This window comes from Callorhinus ursinus, unplaced genomic scaffold (genome assembly GCF_003265705.2).
Source record: "Callorhinus ursinus isolate GAN/ISIS: 27379988/994484 unplaced genomic scaffold, GSC_fseal_2.0 scaffold14, whole genome shotgun sequence".
Classification (NCBI taxonomy): domain Eukaryota; kingdom Metazoa; phylum Chordata; class Mammalia; order Carnivora; family Otariidae; genus Callorhinus; species Callorhinus ursinus.
In genome coordinates this window covers 13,871,605-13,896,276 of record NW_027397076.1, presented here as the reverse complement: position 1 = coordinate 13,896,276, position 24,672 = coordinate 13,871,605, and the positions used below count along the sequence as shown (strand labels likewise).

At 37.9% G+C, this 24,672-nt stretch overlaps 2 protein-coding genes across 10 annotated transcripts in view; one reads left to right on the top strand and one right to left on the bottom strand.

Moving 5' to 3' along the window:
• Positions 1–5,390, bottom strand: part of FGD6 (FYVE, RhoGEF and PH domain containing 6) — a 108,028-nt gene extending 102,638 nt beyond the window's left edge. For all 3 annotated transcript variants that reach the window (XM_073900497.1, XM_025881257.2, XM_073900498.1), the window contains exon 1: positions 5,050–5,390. In XM_073900497.1, coding sequence (XP_073756598.1) covers positions 5,050–5,065 — 16 coding nt within the window. In that variant the 5' untranslated portion in view covers positions 5,066–5,390. The remainder of the gene's footprint in view (positions 1–5,049) is intronic.
• A 182-nt stretch (positions 5,391–5,572) lies between these two features.
• VEZT (vezatin, adherens junctions transmembrane protein) overlaps positions 5,573–24,672 on the top strand; it is a 60,425-nt gene continuing 41,325 nt past the window's right edge. For 5 of the 7 annotated variants that reach the window (XM_025882456.2, XM_025882455.2, XM_025882454.2 and 2 more), the window contains exon 1: positions 5,573–5,721. Coding sequence is in view for 4 of the 7 variants with exons in the window: in XM_025882454.2 (XP_025738239.1) it covers positions 5,686–5,721 (36 nt within the window). In the remaining 3 variants the exon portion in view is untranslated. Of the gene's footprint in view, positions 5,722–11,668; positions 11,790–24,672 lie in introns of those variants that run through there. The other 2 variants (XM_073900500.1, XM_073900499.1) reach the window with 2 other exon arrangements.

Sequence of the window (24,672 nt, the reverse complement as noted above, 5' to 3'; positions counted from 1 at the left end):
AACTGAATTACTTTATCTTCAGTAGACACTAAATGAAATCATTGGTATAGGAGAAGAAAGCACTTCAGTTCATCTGCTGAGTGCTAAGTGAGTGAATTTGCCTGTTATATAGAAATGAAACCCTTAAGCTTACGTATCAGTAAGTAGTAGTATTCTTCCACCCCAGGGATATACCATAGAGTTGTATAAGTGCCTTTTCTCAAGAATCTACCTCACTAGAACAGCAAAGCAATCTTAAAAAGGAATACAGAAACCAGAAATTTTCTAAACTTAAAAACAAAACTAGTTCTTCTGTATTATTTGATTAATTATAAAGTTGGTACTTCTCCGTATGGATACTGTCATTGGGAATTTTCATTATAAACCTTCACAGAGCTTTATTTTTTAAGTCATGTGTATAGGTTCTATATCATGTCTAATCAATCAGTTTCTGGGCATACAGACTAGACAAGTGTATTTCTTTTAAGTTCCACAGGTGAATATACTGTGTTCCCTTTATTAATAACCACTATTCTAGAGCCTTTAAAAGATGACCACAATTTCTATTGTAGCAATCCTTCCTCAACATTATATAAAAAGCACTTAATAAACACCTATTTTTTTTAAATAAACACCTATTATACTATGCTAGATTTGTACAGATCTGGTCCTAGCCTAAAGGCACCTAGTAAAAACCTCACACAAAAGATGAAGATATAAGGGGCCCAAACATCGGTTTTTTGTTTGTTTGTTTGTTTTGTTCTTTTAAGTTTTTCTACCTATACTATCACATCACCCAGTCACATTTCCCCAAGGAGACCTGAAGTAAAAATACCTTATCTTATACTTCTTACACTTCATGTTTGTTCCTCCAACAGGATCTAATGCTTAATAAAAATTTACTGAAAAAAAAAAACCCCACAAATTTTTCAAAATATATGTTAGACATTAAGTACTTGAATACACAGAGGCTTTGATACTTCATTTAGTGATTTTTTTTTTCAACAAAGGAAATTAGTCACAACAGTTAGGAAGATATTATATGAAGGGGGGAGGGGGAGGGAGAGAGAGAGAGAGAATAGGCAGTTCTATTTCCTTTCACCAACCATTTTCCCAAACCAAGGTCACATGATAACATATGCTTTCTCATTCAATTCCTGGGTGTAATGTCCTGATAAAGAAGATGATAAAATATTTCCAAAATAATTTAATACAAATTCCCAAAGCTATACAATTGCAGTTAGCTATTCAATAGCATGTGATTTTTGTTTAAGTAGAAAAAATTGTAAAACCATTCAAAGCCTAATGATAAACTTTGCTATAATAGTCTATTAAATTAAACTACTGACCTATTAAGTCTTAAGATAAAAGTATGAATGCCCAGAGCCTCTTCCAAACCTCCCACCCTATCCCAGGGAATGAAGCATGACAAACTGTCATGTTGATTTCTGTAACCATTCTTAAAACATCCTACCTCTGGGATTTTTGAGGGAATTAAAAAAAAAAGTCAGTTTTGCAAGATGGAAAGAGTTCCGGAGATTGGTTGCACAGCAACTTGAACTATACACTTAAAAACGGTAAAGATGGTAAATTTATGTGTATTTTCCACAACTAAAAAAACCCCAAAACAAAAACCCAGTCTCATCAAATTAATCTTTTACTTTCTCAATCTTATTGCCTTGTCAAAAGCCATTTAACCAATCAATTTTTGCTTTTTAGTAAAATTGTTTTTTAATCTTTGGTACCAGTTTTACTCTTTTCTTTAAATGTGCTTTATACGAGTCCTCTTCCAAGAGCCATAAATCCCTGCTCTCTCTTAGTGTTGTAGAAATTCAAGTAACTATGTATGAGCTGTGGTTGATTCCCAACAAACATAGCATAGCATTATGTACCTAACGTTCTCAATGCATACTCATTTAATTAAGTAAATAACTGTGAACTTTAGCTTGCTCCTCTTAGTTAAACCGTGTATTGGAGGAAGCAGATAACATTAACTCAGAGATCTGGTTGCCTCAGTTTCCTTACTTGTAGATGAGGGAGTTGAACAGATCTCTAAAGCCTATATGATTCTGAGATTATAACCTCTGGGATCCTTGCTTCAGGAGAATCCTTATATTCTCTAGTCCCTTTTCCCCATGTGATTTTTCTTCAGTATAATTTTGTCAGTCTTCATACTAAAAGGCAAGCTCCAGGAGAGGAGGCATTTTAACACACTGCCCTATTCCCAATGCTCAAAATAGGGCCTGGGAATAGTCAGAGCTGCTACATATACCTACTCTTTAATACGCCTCAGTAACAGGAAATTTCTTTAAAAAAAAAATCAGTATCCATTTAAATGTAGAATATTTTGAAAAGTTAGCAGGAATCAACTTCAATAGGATTATTGAATAAATTTTTAATTATTAATAAGAGCAAGTGTTTTAAGTCACTGGTATAGCAATATCCAAAATCCTTTATTAGTAGTAGTAGTAGTAGTAGTAGTAGTAATATTTAGTGGCTCTATTTTGAAAGAAACAGAACTAAAAAAATAACAAGCCATTATATTACAGCCTGCTCCTATGTCACTCTTGAAGTAAGTGCATGATGTTTAGAAATGCACCCAGCACCTTTGGATTTTAAAACTGTATCAACATTTAGACCCAAAAGCTGTAGAGCAAAGCAGCAAATCTTTTATTTACACAGCTGTTTGGCTCCAGGGAAAAATAAGGTAAGAAAGTAAAGCACTGGTACCATTTTACTATTACAAACATACTCGTCATGTGTTACACACAGATGGCGGTAGTCCGTGTGCACACTTTCTTAGCTATTGGACCAGCCAAAAGGCAAAGCACAGGTATTAATGACGCTGTATGTGTTTTAAAGGATACAAAATATACACCGATAAATATCTCTCCTTTTTCATATAGTGACTAGAATAATTCTAAAATCTCTATTATGGGCCTACTCATTCACAGATGCAGAAAAACCAAGGAAGCTCTCCTTCAGGATACATATAACTCAGGATGTTTACAACATTTATCTTATTTTTTAATTTTTTTAACATTTATCTTATTTTAAAATTAAGCCAACCATCCCAAATATCACAGGTTAGAGTCAATATAAACAAACATCCCTTCCCCCAATTGTAAATAATATTCCTAAAGCTTTAAAGAATTTGATTATACCAAAAAAGTATCATAAAGAGATTGTAAGAATGATGAGCACATAATTTTATGAGAATGAAATAGAAGTAAAACCCCAGTTTTCTTCCATATTCTCCATTTAGACATGAGAAAGAATTATAAAAAATCTTAACAGATGGGTGAACAAAAAGGTAGTTAATGCTTCTCAGCAAGCCAGGCTAAAAACCAACTAACTCAGCTAAACACAGGAAGTGTTCCTCTTTTAAACACCACAAAAATGTCTGTGGATTTCTTTAATTGTAAAGTTGATAAAATATAAAAATAGCTTGCATTATTCTAGGGTAATTCAAATGAAAGCATCATAAACTTCCAGACTGAACCCCCGATCAGATTTGCACATCTAAATGTCAACTTAAGTGCTTCTGTACCTGTTCATTATTAACTGGTAGGACTAGAATTGAAAGTGATACATTTAAGGAATGCATACTTTAAATGTGTTTGACACTCCAAAGGAAGGGAGAGCTAAAATGGCTGGAAAGATTTTTAAATATCCAACCACTTTAAATTTAAATTAACTGGACTGGGTCAGTAATAAAGAAAATTGAAAGGCGAGGCACCGAAATTTAAGATGAAAATAGTTCACCTCAAGTAAGTAGAAAGTCTCTCCTTAGTAAGGAAAAGAGAGTTTATAAATAACTTCCACAGTATATGATAACATATCTCCTATACATACATATAACATTAAAAAGGAAAGATCCACAACATCTTCAGGAATATTTCACTCCTTGCTTTCTTATTCCTGTTGGCTAACTTCTTGCCTTGTTAGTTGTCATCTGATTACATCTAGCAATGCAACACTCCAATATATGTTTTAGAAATAATACAAATCAGAACATTTATTAGAGTGCTGTTTGACAGTTTCAACTTGCAGGAATTTAAAACAAATGCCAAGAAAAGCAAAGAAAATTTAATTGTGCTTAAGTGCTGATTCTAGAAGTAACTTTGAGGGGAAGCCTTACACTATTTTACTACGAAATTTCTAATGAAAGTGTATTTCTTTCAACATGGGCAAAAACATATAGAAAAAAACCCGCAATACTTAATATATTATTAAGTTCTGGTTTAAAAATTAACCTAAGGTCTTAAAAAGTGATTTTAATCGTAATTAGCAATTACTTTACTAATTATTTTTGGAAAATAAGAACTGTTCCTTAAGACTGTTTAGAAATACAACGTCGAGAATTGCTCAAAACCACACAAAGGTAAATTACAGGCTTTGTCATTTGGATGAAGAGAAAGGACTATGGAAGGCAGACAGAAAATAAGGCTTCGTTTACACTAACCAGGTAGAAACAGAAAAAAATCCATAAAAACTGGGTGAAGATGAGCAAAAAACTGCCATCGACAATTCTACTCCTCTGCTTCTCAGGTAACAGAGGAAAAACCACCAGGACAGGAGTCACAAAGTCTAAAGTTCTCCATCTAATAAGGGTCAGGGTTTCCAGTAGATACTAGGTTCAAAGTGACTTAGCGTAGTGGCTGAGTTCAACAGTCCGGGAACACTGCCCTTTCCTAGAATAACAGATTTCTTAACATGGAAATCTAAGCTACTTTCACACGCAAAGGCAAAGTCCCCCAAACTTTAGGAGGGACGAGCAAATGTTTCTCCCTCTTCGCATTTCGTGATTCACCTGGCGCAAAGAGCTCCCAACACGGGTCTCCGTGTAAAGGGAGGTCCCAAGAGATACACGATTTCCAACCAGTCCCTCTCGGCAGGAAGGGACGAGAAAATCCGGCAGCACACGCTGTCTGCTCCGCACTTGCACAGCCCTCGGGAAAGGTAGGCGGAACACCGTTAACCCACCCGTGAGGAGAAAGTTGCTCCAGAGCCCGAGAGTAGCAGCGCTCCCTACAACTTTCCAGCGGCAGCGCGAGCGCCGTCACTTACCGGCGGCAGAAGTCATGATTCCCCGCGCAGCTCGCTTCGCTTCCCTGCTCGCCCCCCTCAATCCATGCTCCTCTTACAGTCCATTGTTTCAAGAGTTTGAGCAGAAGAGAAAAGCCTCTGCAGCGCCCGCATTCCGTCCCGCTGCCCAGCGGCGCAACCCGAGCGCCGCACAAAGGACGCTGCCGGCTCCAGGGACCCGGCGGCGCACCCGAGAGCGAGCCGCAGGCGGCGGGCGGGCGGGCACGAGCGCCACCCAGCCGAGCTCCCGGAGGACGGCCAGGAGCGGGCACGAGCAGAGCTCACGGCGGCTCGGGCGCGTGCTCCTCCCCAGCTCCAAAAAAAAAAAAAAAATCAGGGCTTCAGGCGCCCCTGCTAGTCGCGGCCGTAAAAGGCGGACAAAAGCTCCAGCCTCCTCCAATCAGTGGGCTCGAGCTTCCTCCCGCTCCTGCCCCTCCCGCCCACACGCTCTTGCTTTGTTCCAATCAGTGGTCCTGAAAAGGAGGCGTGGGCTGCGAGGCAATCTGGGAATTGTAGTTTTCTGGACAGAAGCGACGGTCCGTAGCAGACGCCGAGGTGCCGCCTGTTCTCCCGCCTTCATTTCCCATCGTGCTGAGGCGGGTGGCATGGCGGAGAAGGATGACACCGGAGTTTGACGAAGAGGTGGTTTTTGAGGTAAGGGGAAGATGGCGGTGGGTGTGGGTTGCCTTTGTTTGAGAAGGACAAGAGGGAAGGCGAAGGGCCGATCCCGGCAGAATGGATCGGGTGACGCTCCTGCCCGCCTCGGTCACCGAATCTCGACAATTTCTGGGCCTAGTGTTGGTCGCAGCCTGACAGGTGTAGCCCCAGGCACCCTTGCCGCGGCAATCTCTGCCTCAGGCCCGCCCAGAATTCCCAGCTGGGGCCCCGTTGCTAGGCCGGTGGACCAGAGCCCTGCCTGTTCCTTCCCGGGAGATGGATATGCTGCGGGGGTACTGCACCCGGGTGGGGCGGGGCCCAATCGTGCATTTTGGATACTCCTCTATACAACTTAGCCTCCCCTTTTTTCGTGCTCGATTTTTTGGGTCAGTATCCAGAAATGCCTCAGGTCACCATTCACGGTCGAGACGTGGTCCTCGTAATGAAGGCAGCAGGTGCCAGTTTTCTAACACGTTTTAAAATCTGTGTGCGCGACCTACTGAGTGATTAGGACCGAGGCATCTCAACATCTAGGCTCAATTCTTTTGTCCTTTGCTGTTGCTCTAGGTGTAGCCAGTCCTTCTGACTCGAGGCTCTGGGTGTGAGTGCTTTTGTGTGGGACTATTTTAAGACGTTTTCTGCCATCTTGAATGAAAAAACAAAACAAAACAAAACAAAAAACAAAAGCAGGCGAGTGTTTTTGTTGCCATTTATCTATCAGATACAGGCGAAAGCTCATACGCAGCGTAGATATATTGCATATATGTATGCTTTATGTTTACTCATCCAACCGGATTTTAAGAAATTTTAGGAAAAAGAAATGGCCCATTCCATACACTGGGAAAGCTAACCATTAAACAGTACAGAATGATGTGTTGAAATACGTATTAACTGTTATTGGAGGATTGATGTGGAAACGGCAGTCTGTTCTTGTGGCCTCAGAGAAGCTACACCCAGTAAATGATATCGGAGGTAAATCTTGAACTATGAATCGGATTAGAACGAAAGGAAAAAATGCATTCCCGGGAAAGAGAACTGAGCATGCCAAGGTTAGGAGGTGTGAAAGTACCTGGTGTGGATTTTTTCAGGGGCATGAGTGTGGAGGGTCGCTGTATAAAGTGGTTTGATGTGGCTAGAATGTAGAAGTAGTGCAAGATAGGGTCATTTTACCAAAATGAAGAGTCTGGATTCCAAGAGCTCATTTGGGAAGACAAGTGTCTGAATTTTGGAAATAAGAGAAGAAATATTGGACTGATGGCTTGGACAGGTAATTCTTAGAATTAAAGGTAAAATCAAGGAAACAGAGATTGAATGTGGGAGCTGAAGGAGACAAAAATCTAGGTTGCTCAGATGTGTAGGGTAAGGAAACCTGGGCGGATGTTATTATTTTTTTTTACCCTATTATTTTCTTAGATTTCTGAATATAATAGTAATGCATGCTCAAAAATCATTTCATTGTAGAAAACAAGCCATAAAATTAAAATCATCCTTTATCTTACCACCCAATGATGGCTGCTATTAACATTATAGTATTATGTGTTCTTACAGACTCTTTTTAAGCAAGTGTATGTTTAGCGTGTGATATTTTTTAAACCAAAACGTATCATACCACATAGAATTTTGTATGTATTTTTCATTTAAATTTATCATGAGTCTTTAAGGCAGACACTTAACAACTGAGCCACCCAGGCGTCCCTATTCTTTCTTTTTTATGTATAATTTTAAAAGTCCACTGTTAGTTTTAAAAAATCAGATACCAGTTAAAAGATCTGTATGCTAGGTCGCCTGGGTGGCTCAGTTGTTAAGCGTCTGCCTTCGCGTCACGGTCCCAGGGTCCTGGGATTGAGCCCCACATTGGGCTCCCTGCTCGGCGGGGGGCCTGCGTCTCCCTCTATAACTGGCTCTGCATTACCAGAAAGCTGGTAACACATATAGGGAGGAAGGAAGGGAGGGAGGAGAGAAGAAAAGAAGAGAAGGAAGGAAGGGAGAAAGAAAAAGCCCAATTTATATCTAGCACTCTAGCTGCAAAATAATTTGGGAAATCTTACATTTAGCTTTCCTGTCTGTTTAAAATAAGAGGCACACTATAAAGAAGGAAGATAGAATGGAGGTTGAACAAATTGGTCTATCATAGCCATCATAGGACCTAACTTCTCCTCCCCTAAGAAAATTTGACTGGATATTTTTGGTGTATTTGTTTTAATACTGTTAATGACTACCAGAGTCAGAAATCAGACTCAAATTTACATCTTAACACCTACTCAGAATGTCATATGCTACATTAACATTTAAATTTTAAGTCAAGCAAAGTTTTGGAAAATACTCCAGATACCTTCTTTCCCTGCTTAAAACTCTTTTTTAAGTGTCTTGATTTAATAGCAATTTAATATCAATTTCCTGGAGTATTAATAAACCTACTATCTTTTCTTATAATTTTGGTCCAGAGGTCACATTTGAGTTGTGCTAGTCTGGGTGGACTAGGGGTGCACTGAAAGATGGTGTAGTAGCTGAATTCAGAAAGGAAAGGAAGAGTGAGATTCCCAGGTCCGGGCCCAGTCCTTGCCTGAGAATCTGACCACCTTCATTTTATCAATACTATATTCCATATATATGTTCAAAGTTAATTCCATTATCTTGGAGCCTAACTACCCCAAGAGGCTCCAGTGGAAAGGACAGCATAACCTCAGACTTGGACCTCTCAGGCTGAACAAAGTTTAGAAAATGATGAACAGCATGGGTACTAACATGGGTACTAAGCAAAATAAATACTGAAATACCAATATCATCATTTTACTCTATAATGTTATCTCTAAGATGTTTTGAGAGTAGGAAGTCTATTGACCTCAGGCAGGTATTAAAAAGTTCTGATGTTGCTCTTTTATAGCTTTCATATTTTTTCATTATTAATTAATTACAGAAACTTTGAGTCATTCATCCTATTTTTAATCCTTCCACTCCCAGAGGGAAGAGTACCTGAAAATAACTTTTTATCTGAAGGACAAATATTTCTACCTCTTTGCATTATTTGTAGTACATCTAAACCATTTCTTTGTAACTTCCCTATAGGGACAGAGTTCGCCTCAAGGGACCCTTTATTCTTTCACATTCCTGTCTGTAGTAACCTTACTTTTGTAGTTGAACTCTTTTTGGTGTTTGATGAAATTCATTCTCTTTTCCTTTGTTAATGACTGGGAAAGCTAATTTTTGCCCCTCTTATATGGATCTCTTTCCCTCCTTCATACTTCTCAGTAAAGTATTAAATGTTAACTCTTTGTCAGGAGTATGTTCAGGTTTAGCTCCCCCCCCCATCCCCACACTAAATCAATCAGATAAATGTGAGATGGCTGCCACATAATCTCGCACATTTAAAAGTAAATTTTTAAAAAATCCTGTCTTACTCAGGACGCCTGGGTGGCTCAGTTGGTTGAGTGTCCAACTCTTGATTTCAGCTCAGGTATGATCTCAGAGTTGTGGCTTTGAGCCTGTGTTGGGTTCTGTGCTGAGCTTAGAGCCTGCTTGGGGTTTTTTCTTTGCCCTTTCCTTGTGCTTGCTCTCTTTCTCTCTCTAAAAAAAAAAAAAAAAAAAAAAACAACTCTCTTACTTGAGAGATTCTCCTATCTTTATATTATTTTTATTGTTTTATTTTTTATTTTTAAAATTTTAATTCCAGTATCCATTATATTTTTAAAGGTTGTTATACATCTCTAAAGAACATGTAAGTCATTTGTGGATTCTTTCCTCCTTGCATTATTGGTTTGACTAGTGGAAGTAAATTGTTCTTTTCTGTGCATGTATACATTGACAATATTTGCTATTTTGATAATGGAGTTGTCTGGAATAATTATAAAATTTAAGGTATTGTTTTATCATTTTATTTTCACTTAAAATGTATGTTCAGTTTTCTGTAGTACATAAAGCTCCACAATTGTATTATATAAAATACTCTACTTCTGAATAGTAGCTGAGATTGGAATCATAGCAAAATTTATGCTTTTATCACTATCTGTAGTAGAAAGAATACTTATTAATGGAGTTATTAAATTAGAACCCTATTGACATTAAAGATTAACCATTAAGGCCAAAACTAGTCTATTACCAGATGTACAGTAAGTTTGTTTAACATGAGTTATAAAAATTATTCTTGGGGAACAAGTCTGGTTTTTTTCTGTATGGGTCATGTTGTTTCTTCATTTTGGCTTCTTCACATATCCTCAGAGCTCTAAATAAGGATTTTAACACTTAAAAAAGAAAATAAAACCAATGAAACAGAACAGATTTGGGGCAAAAAAAAAAAGACCTTAACATTTTTTTTTAAATATAAGCATTCTAAAAGGTAGTAAGTGGGTCTCTCTTTTTTACTTATTTTTATTACATTTATTAAAAGTTTATTGCATTTATGCAAGTTTCTTTGTCTCAAGTTATGATATACAGTGCTTAAATTATTTTTATGGTTGTCTTGGTATGTTTGTCTTGGTATAGTGATATTAAAGGCCTTCATTTTTTTTTTTAAGTTTTTTATGTAATCCCTACACCCAAAGTGGGGCTTGAACTCACAACCTGAGTTCAAGAGTTGTATGTTCTTCCAACTGAGCCAGCCAGGTGCCCTCAAAGGCTTTCATTTTTAAAAGCATTGGGGAAAGAGAACTAGACTAGTAGTCAGGAGACTGACGTTAATTAACAGGGATATCTTGAATGAATCATTTAATTTCTCTAAAATTTGCTTCCCATTTACTATAAAGGAGTTACACCAGATCATGCTTTAGTATTAAATTTTTCTCAAATCTCATAGATTGAATAAATGAGAGTAAGCCTTTAGGGTCTTCCATTAATTAGGAAATACAGGAAGAAATTCTGCCCATTTCCAGTCCTTTTTTAGATCAGAAACCCTTACTCAATTTTAGCTGTACCAGTGTTGCCTAAATTCCCAAAGTTGGGATTCTGCTGATTAATCCATACCATCAATCTCGTGTCTCTTTAACCTTTATTATTAAAGTGCCCTGTCCTTTTAGTTTTACTTTTCCTTACTGATTCTCCCTTTCTGATGAAAGGACATAGTGCATCATTTTGAGAGTAAAAATCTCTCCTTTATCTCTTAAAAGAACCACATATTTTTTCTCCACTTTTTTTATTGTTATCATTTGGGACGAGAAGAAAAGAAAAGAAGGTTGGATGTGATCTAGTAATATCCAGACTTCATTTTAATGTTTATTGCATGCTCTTCTCACAGCAACATGTTGCCAGTGTGTTTGACCTGGTTCTTTTTTTTTTTCTAAAGTAGTTAAATTTTGAGTTTTACTTCCTCCCTTTGCTTTTGCCCTGCATTCAGTAAGTGCCCATTAAATGCCAGTTGATTAACCAGATGTTGAATGATATTAAGGGTAGTGTCAGAACTAGAGAGCATTCAGTCAAGCATTGCTGTCTTCCTTTCCCTTAGTTAAGACCAAGTCACTGTGGCTCTTTATATTTAATCAAGTGTGTGAGCTGTGCAAGTCAGTGTTCTCCCTTTGCATCTCTTCAGCTTTCTTTTGATAAATACGTTTTGTTTTGGACTAGATACTATTGTTCTTAAGTACATTTGTGCTTTTGTATAGAAAAAAATGTAGTTACTCTTTTTAAAACTTTTTGTTGTGTATAACATTTCATGTAAGATTAATTGGATAGGATGCATTTTGATTGGAAAATTTTAGAAGGCTGTAGCCAGGAAAATTTGAATATATGTCTTAACCTGCTGCTAATGTAAAAATACTTTAAAGACAAGTTTTAATATCCTTTAAAGGTATTTTAAAAAGCCTATTCTTTCTATTACTTCTGTGGTCACTGAGTAATACTGAGTGGCAATGAAGAAATTATGTTGAGATTTTTTTCAAAGAGCTGCTTCTGATAGGAAAATGCTTAGTAATGATGAAGACACACCCTCCAGTTCAGTGGCCATTTTGTAGTGTAGCTCTTCTGGAGAAACAAGTGGGAACCATCAAAGAAAGAAAGTGTATGGATCAAAAGAATATGGGCAAAAGGCTATAAATTTTTCATCTAGGTCAATTGGAGAAATTGTAACTATGCTGTCCGTGAGTAGTTTATTTAATTAGTAGGACCAATATTTATGGATGCTTTTAGTTTACTTAATCTTTTTGATTTCTATGATTAGATTTTGCTTTGTTCATATTGAAGAACAATTAAATTAATGCTTGAATTCAAGGCTTTGGGTGTAGTAACTTAGAAGTTATGTTGAAATTGTGAGCTCCAAAAGATATTTCTTGTTATTTTCTAATTAATCTTGCAAGGTACTTTTTTATGATATTATCTATCCAACATTTAAGGGTTAGGGGTGGGGGAGGCAGTGAGTAGTTATTTTCAAATTATATTTTCTGATTGTGTACTGATTTAAAGATGTGAAAAGCCTGTAGAAATTCATTATATTGGCAATATAATTAATAGTAATAGGGAAATTTTTTTGTAGGGTTTGTTAATTATGACAGTTTTAGCTCTTTATAACTAAAAGGGTCTTCATTAAAAATAGAGAAAATCGCTACCTTGTGTAATTTGGTAATGACAGCCTTCCTCATCAGCTTATTTTGTGGTGTTCTGCAGTTAGCCTGGAAGAAATAAGGAAATCATAGCAATTGACAACGGGAATTGCTCCTTTTTCACCATATTTTCCCCAGAAAATTGCTGTTCTATCCTTGATAATTACATTTAGACCTATAGCTTTAAACTATATTCAAAGATAAAAGACTTAAAATATTTTTAATCACTAATAATTAATAACATTTCCAGGCAAATATTCTCCATCAAATGCCCTTAATTACAGATATCTTTTTCCTTAAAGATTTTGTTTTGAGTAAAAGATATTTTAGAGGTTCCTTTGGCATGGCAGAAACTTTTAAAAATATATAACTTAACATTATAGTACTTTCTTTCCTGAAGAAATTAAAGATGGATACAAATTTTTAAAAAAAGTTACCCATAAGTAATTTGATGAATTCTGTTAACAAGGGAATGGAAACAAAGGCTTCTAGGTAAGCACAGGTTTATTATAAGTTGAGGGCTTCATTAACAAAGTCACTTCTCCACCATACAATTTCATGTCTCTCTGCCAATGCCTCCTGTCTCCTACCGCCTCTGTTAGTAGCTAACTGCCTTTTCCTATTGCTTCTTGTGTTTAATATAGACTTGCAGAGATCAAATGGTATCTGACATCTGACAATAGTTAGCATTTTATCAGACCTAATAGTATGGCTTTGATACAGTACTGACATTTTAAATAATGGAACTGTGTAATGTTGACTAGATCATTAATTTTGATATAGAAAAGTACAAAGGATCATTCTATTCATTTGCTAAACTAACAGTTCAACACCTTTTATATCAGGCCTTATGCTGGGCACCTTTTCCCACACAAATAACGCGTGAATATATTCTCATTATAAAAAAGTCAAATAATACGGGGAAAGCATCAGCCCTCCTTTAACCCTCCTTTCTTCCCTTGTTCCTCTTTTCTTCCCAGAAGTAACCACTGTAACCAGTTTTCTTCCAGATCATTTTCAGTGTGTTATATTCACATATACGTATATGCAAATATATATGCATAATACACATAGAAAAGTATAATTTGACTTTTTTATAATGTAAATGGGGTTCTTCAATGGCTATAGTCAGTATTCTTATATGTACATTTAAACATTTTATAATTATATCATAAAATAGATAGCTAGTAGAATTGCTAGGCCAATGGATATATTCACATTTTTATAGATACACTCTCACTAAATAGTGTATGAAGAATCTTTTTCCTCATACCCTTGCCAACACGAAACATGATCAAATTTAACTGTTGCCAACTACCAGATTAAAATTATGTATTTGTTTGAATTTGCACTTCTTCAGTCATGGATAAAGTCTAACATGTTTTTGTTTGTATTCACCTATTTGTATTTTTTTTCTTTGAACTGCCTTTTTCTATCCTTTGCCCATATTTTCAGTTTTTAATATTTTCTTATTGTATTATATGGTCTTATTGTAAATTAAAGAAATCAGTATTATCATATGTTGGCCATATTTTCTCTCTAGTATCTTAAGAGTTGTTTCAAAAACCTAGTGAGCTGGACTTGAAAGTAATTTGTAAGAATCAAGTACTATTGTTTTTATAGTCCCAAGATTTTTTGTAGCCATTTTTAAGGTTGTGTAATCTGAGGTAAATACATACGAATTATAGCTCATCTGAAGAGAAAAGATTGGAAATAAATGTAGATATTATCAGGAGTTATGCTGTATTGAATTTTCTAACTTAATCTGTTAGATAATTTTAAAATTAAGTACAGTTTCTGGTTTAAAAAAAAACTATGCAAAGTACTATATTAAACTGAGTTATTGAATTTATTTACTCTAAATTGTTTGTAGTGAAATAAATAACAGCTTTGGCTCTGTTGATCCCTTGTATGTTCAAATCTTGGCTCTATCATTTACTATTTCTGTGACCTTGGTCAAGTTACTTGGTCTCTGTATGCCTTAGTTTCCTCTTATCTTAAATGAGCTCTGCCTCATAAAGTTATTATAAAGACGTAATGAGTTAGTACATAAAAATGCTTAGAAATGTGCGTGACACAACATAGGTACCCAGTAAATGGGGCTGCTGCTGTTTGCGGGGGGGGAATTAGTGGAGAGCAAATCAACCAAACAGATGTGAACTGACACTGATACTCTCCTGTGAGAAAAAAGTGCATCTCAGTAGTATCAAAAAGAATTAGCAGCCTCCACTGACATCTCCAAACCAGAGGTAAACATTGCTGTAATCTAAGAAATGGGCTGACAGAGCAGGTCAGGGACCATTTCCAGACTCCCACTACTTATGGCCCCCAAAACCTGTGGGAAACTGCAGCACTGGAATACTTGCTTAATTGTGTTTGTGTGATCTTGATCATATCGGCTCTGTCACCCTTGGTGACTGGATTTCTAAATTGGTAATCTATTGCCTGCTGATTATTTTTCTTCTTTGCATTTATACCTGAAAATTTCCCTTTGGTTTCTGCCTGAATTATTCCCAATTGTTACTTTGTTAACTCTAGGCTAATAAATATAGAACTCTCTTAAGGATGAGTAAACAGAAAAATCATGGAGCATGGAGATCATAAGAGCAATGCTATGAAGATTTGGAGTTGCCATTCTCCAAAATATATTCACAGAAGGGGGGAAAAAAAAAACCCAGATTTGTGTTTTCAGGTTCAAGTGACCATAGTTCTATGAAACTTAAAGCCACCAGTGAAAGAGGAATAATTTGAGATGAGGACAACCTGAAGAGAGGAAAATATATGACTGAATTAAAAATTGTACCATGCAGGATCATCATTTTGGACCTTACAGAATATAAACTCTGGTGTATGAGTATGTTAACCATGTCTTTTATTTTCTGTATTCTGATGCATTTATCATCTCAGGGCCTCTCTGACCCTGGAGGGACTGCCTTTCCCAGAATTAACCAATTCCCAAGAGACAGCAAACTATTCATCTAGATTACACATCTCACCTGGCCACTGTATACCTGCCCTAGTCATCCCAGACCCTACTATGGACAGCCCCTATGCTTCAGAGCCTGCTGCAATTATTTAAACTAGCCAGTCTTAAGCCTGCTTACCTTGCCTTGCCCCTTCCTTCCCAAAGAAACCACAATAAAGGCTCTGGTCCATAATTTTCCCCTTCTCCCCTCCTGACCAACCTTGGTGCTGCCCACCATGTCCTGTCCTCCCCCCCCCCCGGGCATGGCCTGCCCCCATCTTTTGAGATCTGTGAATATAACTGTCTTTTCAATTGCAGACATCTCTTGATCTGTTGGCCTTAACATACCTGAGTATTAAAACAAGTATTTTAAATTTTTTTTTTTAGATTTTATTTATTTATTTGAGAGCGAGAGACAGAGATAGTGAGGGAGAGCTCAAGTGGGGAGGAGAGGGAGAAGCAGGCTCCCCACAGAGCAAGGAGCCCGATGCGGGACTCGATCCCAGGACCCCAGGATCATGACCCGAGCTGAAGGCAGATGCTTAACCAACTGAGCCACCCAGGCGCCCTAAAACAAGTATTTTAAAACAATAAGGGGTGCCTGGCTTGGTCAGTTGGTAGATCATGCAACTCTTGATTTCAGGGTCATGAATTTAAGCCCCACGTTAGGCATGGAGCTTAATTTTGAAAAAGGACCAACAAGAGAAGACTTGGTTCTTCCTCCTAGATACCCTTTTTCCTCAAAGAGAATTTTGTGTTATTAAGGGTATAGGCTTTGGACTCAACATCAGCTACCTTTACATTCCTGCTGGGTAATCTTAAACAAGTTATTTAATTTCCACATGCCCTAATTTCCTTCTAAAATTGGAGGAGTAGTAATAATTTGTCTTTAGAAGTTTGTTGTTAGGAGTAAATAAGATACAAAACATCCTTAACTTAATGCCTTCCATATAAGCAACTCAAGAAATGTTAACTATCTTTACTATTTCCCAGCTTTGGCTCTACGCTTTTCTAAAATATTGGCCTCTCTTAGGGCCCTCTTATCTTCTCTGTATTATTCTCTGATCTAGCTGATCTCATCACCTCTTTGTTTCTATACCTGTTACCCTGTGGGTTTGCCACCATACCTATTTGCAAAAGCTCAGATCTGTGCATTCAAACTAGGCCACTTTCCTGATCTCCAGATATTTTAGGTCTAAGTTATTCATGTTTGAGTATCTCACAGGCTCTCTCTTCAGACTTGCTGTCCTGCCACTATTTCAGTAAATAGCATCACCTAATTGTCCGAACCAGAAATCTAGGTAGGAGTCATCTTGGCCTCCTCCATTGTCAGCCACTTTCAAGCATAAATGGGTACTAAATTTGGAGAGAAGGTATTCACAAACAAAAGAATGTTGATTACATTTGGGGAGAGGGAGTAGGGGTGAAGGGTAGGATAAAGGTACTTTTCATTTTATATATTTTTTGTTATTTGAATTTCTTATTTAAAAATAACAAAACTAGAAAAAAAACAAGCCACAAAACTATGTGAGGTTCAGCAGTTGAACTTAATTTCCTTTTATAGCTAAAAAAAAAAAAGTTAACTTTTTCTTGAATATTTCCGGAGAGAAGTTAATGGCAGAAAATTCCTGTAATTTAGTACCAGACATAAAGTAGGTGCTCAATAAATATATGATTAATGATAAATGAACAAATGATGATTGCCATTTGTTTCCCCTTTTCTAGCTAAATTATTTTTCCAGTGGAATGCTGTTAGCACTCAATGACATCTAGAAGACAGAGCAGATAGTTGGTGAGAAACTAGAATCAGAATTTGCCAATATAGAAACTAGAATCAGAATTTGCCAATTAAGTTCAACTGCTGAACCTCACATAGTTTTGTGGGTTGTTTTTTTTCTAGTTTTGTTTTTTCTAGTTACTGTAGACTACAAAGTGCTTTTCTAAGAGTGTACAGCTCTGTGAACCACTCCTTCTGGGAAAGAGAAGGAGAGAGTCCATAGGGTGCATCAGAGTTAGTGTGAAAAGAGCATCTAGGGTTCTGTCAGCTCTTTCTTAGCCTGACGCAGGCTTGGTTGTGAGCCGATAGCATTGACAGAGATGTGCCTGTAACCAAAGGAAATCACTCTTCTCTTGATGGCTGGTTAAAATTTTAATGCATAAATTTGGATGCAGTTATTTTGAAGATAACTCATTTCACTCTTAGAATGCCTGTTGAATTTTAGATTACAAGTCATGGAAAAATAGCTAATTTCCCATTTCGGTTTTTGCTTTTTTAATCTGTCATTCTCCCAAAATAAGAAGTAAGGGAAAAACCTGCTGGGCTACTTATTTCTTGTGAGTTTTTTCAGTCTGATTTCTTATGCTCTAAAACGAGGTTTCTCAACCTCAGCACTATTGAGCTGGATAACTCTTTGTGGGGCTTCTCCTTTGTATTATAGGATGTGACATAGCATCCCTGACTTCTGCCTACTATCTGCCAGTAACATTCCTCCCCTCCCCAGTTATAACAGCCAAAAATGTCTTAAGACATTGGAGTCGGAGGATGGGGGCAAAATCTACTTTGAGGACTTCTCTATAGGAACATACTGTTTGGTTTTGGTTTTGGGTTTTTTTTAATAAATTTTTTTTTAAAGATTTTATTTTTTTGACAGAGAGAGACATAGCGAGAGAGGGAACACAGCAGGGGGAGTAGGAGAGGGAGAAGCAGGCTTCCCCATGGAGCCCGATGTGGGTCGATCCCAGGACCCTGGGATCATGACCTGAGCCGAAGGCAGACGCTTAATGACTGAGCCACCCAGGCGCCCCTGGTTTTTGTTTTTTAAATTTAATTGTCTTAATGCTGTTTTTAAAACATGGCTCCATAAATCACAGAACTGAGACTTGCTTTTTCCCCAACCTTTTCATTAGTCAGTGGAGAGTGAATATGAATGATTGACATTGAGAAGTAATTGGTCATTTATTTGTACCTCCACTGAGACTGGTAACTTGAAATCTTACTGCTAGAGGATGCCTTTGACATTTGTTATCCTTGTTGGTTATCCTTGGTGGTAGTATTTGTTATCCTTGGTGGTAGTATTGAGTGACCTGGGCATTGTTGCAGAAAATTTGCTAATCCAAATATTTCCAATAGTATATGAATACTTTTAGTGAATACATAAAGTATCATGTGCATGTGTTACAATAGTTGGTGCTGGTGTGGTTTCATTTAAAGATATAGCTAAATTAACATTTGCTTTTTATTATATTCTCTTTCAGTAGATATTAGAAGTTCTACTACCATTATATGGAAGTTTGAAAAGACATGGATGTTCTGTTCTAAAATTTAATAAGCTTATCTTTTCCCCAGATTAAAATAATAAGTTGAATTTTCTCAATTTTACATTTTTTGCCATGTTATTTTCTTAAAGCTTTTATACCAGATTCTAGGAAAACCTGACATCTGATTATTTATTTATTTAAATTCAAGTTAGGTAACATATAGTGTAGTATTGGTTTCAGTATTTAGTGATTCATCGCTTAAGTATAACATGCAGTGCTCATCACAAATTTAGCCCATCCCCCCACCCATCTCCCCTCCAGCAACCTTCAGTTTGTTCTCTATAATTAAAAGTCACTAATAGTTTGCCTCTGTCTCTGTTTTTTCTTATTTTATTTTTCCTTCCCTTCCCCTATGTTCATCTGTTTTGTTTCCTAGATTCCACATATGAGTGAAATCTTATGGTATTTGTCTTTCTCTGACTGATTTTTCCTTAGCATGATACCCTCTGGTTCCATCCACGTCATTGCACATGACAAGATTTCATTCTTTTTGATGGCTGAGTAATATTCCAGTGTGTGTGTGTGTGTGTGTGTGTACACACACACACACACACACACACACCCTACATCTTGTTTATCCATTCATCAGTCAATGGACAGTTGGGCTTTTTCCATAATTTGGCTATTGTTGATAGCACTGCTATAAACATTGGGGTGCATGTGCCCCTTCGAATCAGCATTTTTGTATCCTTTGGATAAATACTTAGTAGTGCAATTGCTGGGTCATAGGGTAGTTCTGTTTTTAACTCTAAGGAACCTCCATGCTGTTTTCCAGGGTGGCTGCACCAGCTTATATTCCCACAAGCAGTGCAAAAGGGTTCCCCTTCCTCTGCATCCTCACTAATATCTGTTGTTTCCTGAGTTGTTAATTTTAGCCATTCTGACCAGTGTGAGATGATATCTCATTGTGGTTTTGATTTGTATTTCCCCGATGATGAGTAATGTTCAGCTTTTTTTCATGTGTCTGCTAGCCATTTGTATGTCTTTAGAGAAACGTCTGTTCATGTCTTATGCCCATTTCTTAACTAGATTATTAATTTTTTGGGTGTGATATGTTCTTTATAGATTCTGGATACTAACCCTTTGTCCACTAGGTCATTTGCAAATATCTTCTCCCATTCTCTGTTGGTTGCCTTTTAGTTTTGTTGATTGTTTCCTTTGCTGTGCAGAAGCTTTTTGTCATGATGAGGTCCCAATAGTTCGTTTTTGCTTTTGTTTCCCTTGCCTCCAGAGATGTGTCTAGTATAAGAAGTTGCTACGGTCAAGGTCAGACAGCTTGCTGCCTGTGTTCTCCCCTAGGATTTTGATGGTTTCCTGTCTAATATTTAGGTCTTTCATCCATTTTGAATTTATTTTTGTGTATGGTGTAAGAAAGTGGTCCAGTTTCATTCTTCTGCATTTTGCTGTCCAGTGTTCCCAATACCATTTGTTGAAGGGGCTGTATTTTTTCCATTGGTTGTTCTTTCCTCCTTTGTCGAAGATTAGTTGACCATATAGTTATGGGTCCATTTCTGGGTTCTCTATTCTGTTTCATTGATCTATGTGTCTGTTTTTGTGCTGGTACCATACTGTCTTGATGATTACAGCTTTGTAATAGAGCTTGAAGTCTGGTATTGTGATGCCTCCCGCTTTGCTGTTCTTTTTCAACATTACTTTGGCTCTTTGGGGTCTTTTCTGGTTCCATACAAATTTTAGGATTATTTGTTCTAGTTCTGTGAAAAATGCTAGTGTTATTTTGATCGAGATTGCATTGAATGTGTAGATTGCTTTGGGTAGTATAGACATTTTAACAATATTTGTTCCTCCAATCCATGAGCATGGAATGTTTTTCCATTTCTTTGTGCTTCTTCAATTTCTTTCATAAGTGTTCTATAGTTAACTGCATACAGATTTTTTTTTAAGATTTTATTTATTTATTTGACACAGACAAAGCGAGAGAGGGAACCCAAGCAGGGGAGTGGGAGAGGGAGAAGCAGGCTCCCCACCGAGCAGGGAGCCCAATGTGGGGCTCAATCCCAGGACCCTGGGACTGTGACCTGAGCCGAAGGTAGACGCTTAAGAACTGAGCCACCCAGGCGACCTAGCATACAAATCTTTTAACTGGCATCTGATTTTTTAAAACTAACAGTGGACTTTTAAAATTATACATGAAAAAGAAAGAATAGGGACGCCTGGGTGGCTCAGTTGTTATGTGTCTGCCTTCGGCTCGGGTCATGATCCCAGGGCCCTGGGATCGAGCCCCGCGTCGGGCTCCCTGGTCAGTGGGAAGCCTTCTTCTCCCTCTCCCACTCCCCTTGCTTGTGTTTCCTCTCTTGCTGTCTCTCTCTGTCAAATAAATAAATAAAATCTTTAAAAAAAAAAAAAAGAAGAAGAATACAGTGAAAGTTCCATGTACCCATCACCCAGCTTCAGCTAGAGCAGGTGTTAACATGCAGAGGAACAGAGGTTCCTCTCCCACCCCCACCTTTTTTCTTGGACTATTTCAAAGACGATCCCAGACGTTATCTAATTTCACCTGTAAGTACTTCCGTATACATCTCTAACAGATCAGTATGCTCTCTCTCTTTTTTTTAATGCTAACTCCCATATAATTATTTAATAATATTAGTAATAATTCCCTAATGTTATCACCAGCTAGACCCTGAGACCTGACCTACTCACCTGCTTCTACCCACTGACTTTTGTCCCACATTTTTCCTTAAGCTCTTCTTTACAGCTTATCTCTTAGGTCAGGCAAAAGACCTGAGGAGCATAGCATCCCCTGATATAAACTGAAACTACCCCTCGAGCTGTAAGGACTGCCTGGACAGACAATTCCATCCAGCCCCGACCACCCAGACTGGTTTGAATTTAACTCCCAACTTGCACCTACACAGTTGGACCATGGATGGAATGACCCTTAGAGTGATGAACAATTACCTTTACCTCATTCTAATACTAAAACCTCCACCCAGGAAGGAGCACAATCCTCATTTATAGAACATATGATATATATAGGCATGTCTCCTTTTTTTTTTTTTTTTTAATTTTATTTATTTCACAGAGAGAGAGAGCACTTGCAGGGGAGTGGCAGGCAGAGGGAGAGGGAGAATCAGGCTCCCTGTTGAGCAGGGAGCCCCATGTGGGGCTCGATCCCAGGATCCTGGGATCATGACCCAAGCCAAAGGTAGACGCTTAACTGGTGGAGCCACCCAGGTGCCCCTATAGTCATGTTACCTTAAGATACATGTGCCACCTTAAGCCCATCTTTAGTGGTGGCAAGGCACCCCAATCTAAATATTCATTCTAATCCTAAATAAAAGAAACTCATTCGCCCTTGCTTGGGGAGTCAGGCTTTGGAAGTTTTTCCCATGCTCTCCTTATTTGCTGCAAATAAAGTTTCCTTTGTGTGACAACCCACCTGGGGTAGTTTCTATCTGTGACTCACCAAGGAACAAACTCAACGTTAGTACGATTATAGTATCACCTAATACCTAGTCTGCATTTGGATTTCGAGTATCTAAGAAATGTCTTCTTATAATTGTTCAAACCAGGATCTAAACAAAACCCATACATCACATTTGGGTGATATGTCCCTTTAGTCTTAAGCGGTTTTCTCCACTTCCTCCGCCTTTATTATATCGCTTATTTGTTGAAGAAACTGGGTAATTTGATATGTAGAACTTCTCTATTTTGGCATTGACTGATTGCATAGGATAAGATGGCATTTGATTTAGCACAAAATTATGTTTTACCATACTACTTTTTTATCTTGTTTCTCAGAGAACATCATGAGTTTTGTTTTACCACTTGAACAAGTTTAAGAGACCCATAGCATCCTTATTTTGTACTTAAGGAAGCTGGGACCAAGAGAGGATTTTCCTGAAACATAGCAGCCTACCTGGAAAGTATCAGAACACTCAGTATTTTCCTTGGTAGTTGAAAGCAATGGTCCTATCAGAAGAATCATATAATGAAACTTTTTAGTGAGGACCTCACCTGTTTTATTTTCTTCCCTGTGCCTAGATATTACCTGGTACATAGAAGATGTTCAATCAGTATTTATTATTGAATGAGTTGCCTAATTCTGCCATGTTGTCATGTTGCCTGTTCCCTCTCTGGCCTAGAACCTGGAAGGTTACAACTTGTTTTCTCTGCAAGGTTTTAAGCAGTTTAGAAGAGGGACACCTGAGTGCCTCAGTCGATTTAGCATCTGACTCTTGATTTCAGCTCAGGTCATGATCTTAGGGTTGTGGATCAAGCCCCATGTCAGGCTCTGTGCTGACATGGAGTGTGGAGTCTGTTTAAGATTCTCTCTCCCTCTCCCTCTGTCCTTGCCCCATGCATGTGCACACTCTTTCTCTCTGTTAAAAGAAAAAAATAAATAAGTCACTTAGAAGAGAGAACAATGATGAAAGTATTTTACCCATCACCTCAATTTTGGCACCAGTTTATCTTCTTTTTTAAATGCAAACCAGCAATATGGTACTGGCACTTCTATAGAATGCACCACAAATCCTGCAGAAAGCAATCAATGCATTAAATGAGTGTTTCAGGCTTTATATATCCATTGGTGTGGGATCCGTTTTCTTTAATGGGTGGGTGGGCATGAGGTGCAGGTAAGTCTTGGACTTAAATGAGTCATTTTCTTGAAGTGCTTGTTCAGCAAAAATGTTGGGGTTTCCTGTCTGTTTTTGTTTATTTTTCTTACAAAAATATGTTTCAGCCATCAGAAAAATTTCAGCACAACCAAAGATTCTTGGCTGTCTTTCATTTAGCAAAATTCTTTCTGGTGCTATGATGTGTGTTTTCTGTCAGCTAAAATTTACAGGAATAGTGAACCACAAGGATTTCCTGAGGAGAAGCTCCCACATGCTGTGTCTGAGGTTTCTCATGTTTCTTTTGGCAACAATAACATTCTCCAATACTACAAAATTATAGTTTGAGTCCAGTGCTAATAATTTCTCTTCAAGAAAACAACTTAACTGAAACATTGCGGTTCTATTTTGCTTGAACTAAGGAAAAAAAGTTATAACAGAAAATTACCTATCATCACCTACTCTGCCTTACCCTCCACAAAAAAGTCCCTTTCTGGGGCTGCCATCAACCTATAATAATATTCACTATATGAAACATAGAAATTTCAGTGTATTTGTTTATAAACACAACAACCCCAAACCTGTAAATAGAGTGGTTAGGGCAGTTGCAGTGTGGTGATTCATCTTGCTGTGGACAATCACATTTTAATATTAACACATTTACCTTTTTCACTCTCATTCGTGTACAGAGTATGAAAAGCTCATCAACATGGTTTTATATCCCACATTAAAATTAACTTTTTCAGAATTATCACTTGTTGAGGGGCACCAGGGTAGCTCGTTAAGCGTCTGCCTTTGGCTTGGGTCATGATCCCGGGGTCCTGGGATCGAGCCCCGCATCGGGCTTCCTGCTCGGCCAGGAGCCTGCCTCTCCCTCTCCCACTCCCCCTGCTTGTGTTCCCTCTCTAGCTATCTCTCTCTGTGTCAAATAAATAAATAAAATCTTTAAAAAAAAAAAAAAGAACTATCACTTGTTGACTTTTATTATAGCTATTCTTTGTTAATGCAGTTATCAGGAAAGACTATTAAAATACTCCCTTTTCAGGGTGCCTGGGTGGCTCAGTTGTTTAAGCATCTGCCTTCAGCTCAGGTCATGATCTAAGCGTCCTGGGATCCAGCCCCATATCAGGCTCTCTGCTCAGCAGGGAGTCTGCCTCTCCCTCTCTCTCTGATCCTCCTCCACGTGTGCTCTCTCTCTCTCTCTGTCTCAAATAAATAAAATCTTTTAAAAATAAAATACTCCCTTTCCAACCACATATCTTTGTTTGTTTGTTTTAAGTAAGCTCCACGCTGGGCTTGAAACCCAATGCAGGGCTTGAACTCACCACCTTGAGATCATCAAGACCTGAGCTGATACCAAGAGTTAGATGCTTAACCAACTGAGCTACCCTGGCCTCCCAATTACTTACCTGTTTAAGGCTTGATTTTCTTTTCTTTTTTTTCTTTAAAGATTTTATTTATTTGACAGAGAGAGCACAAGCAAGTGGAGTGGCAGGCAGAGGGAGAGGGAGAAGCAGGCTCACCGCTGAGCAAGGAGCCTGATATGGGACTCGATCCCAGGACC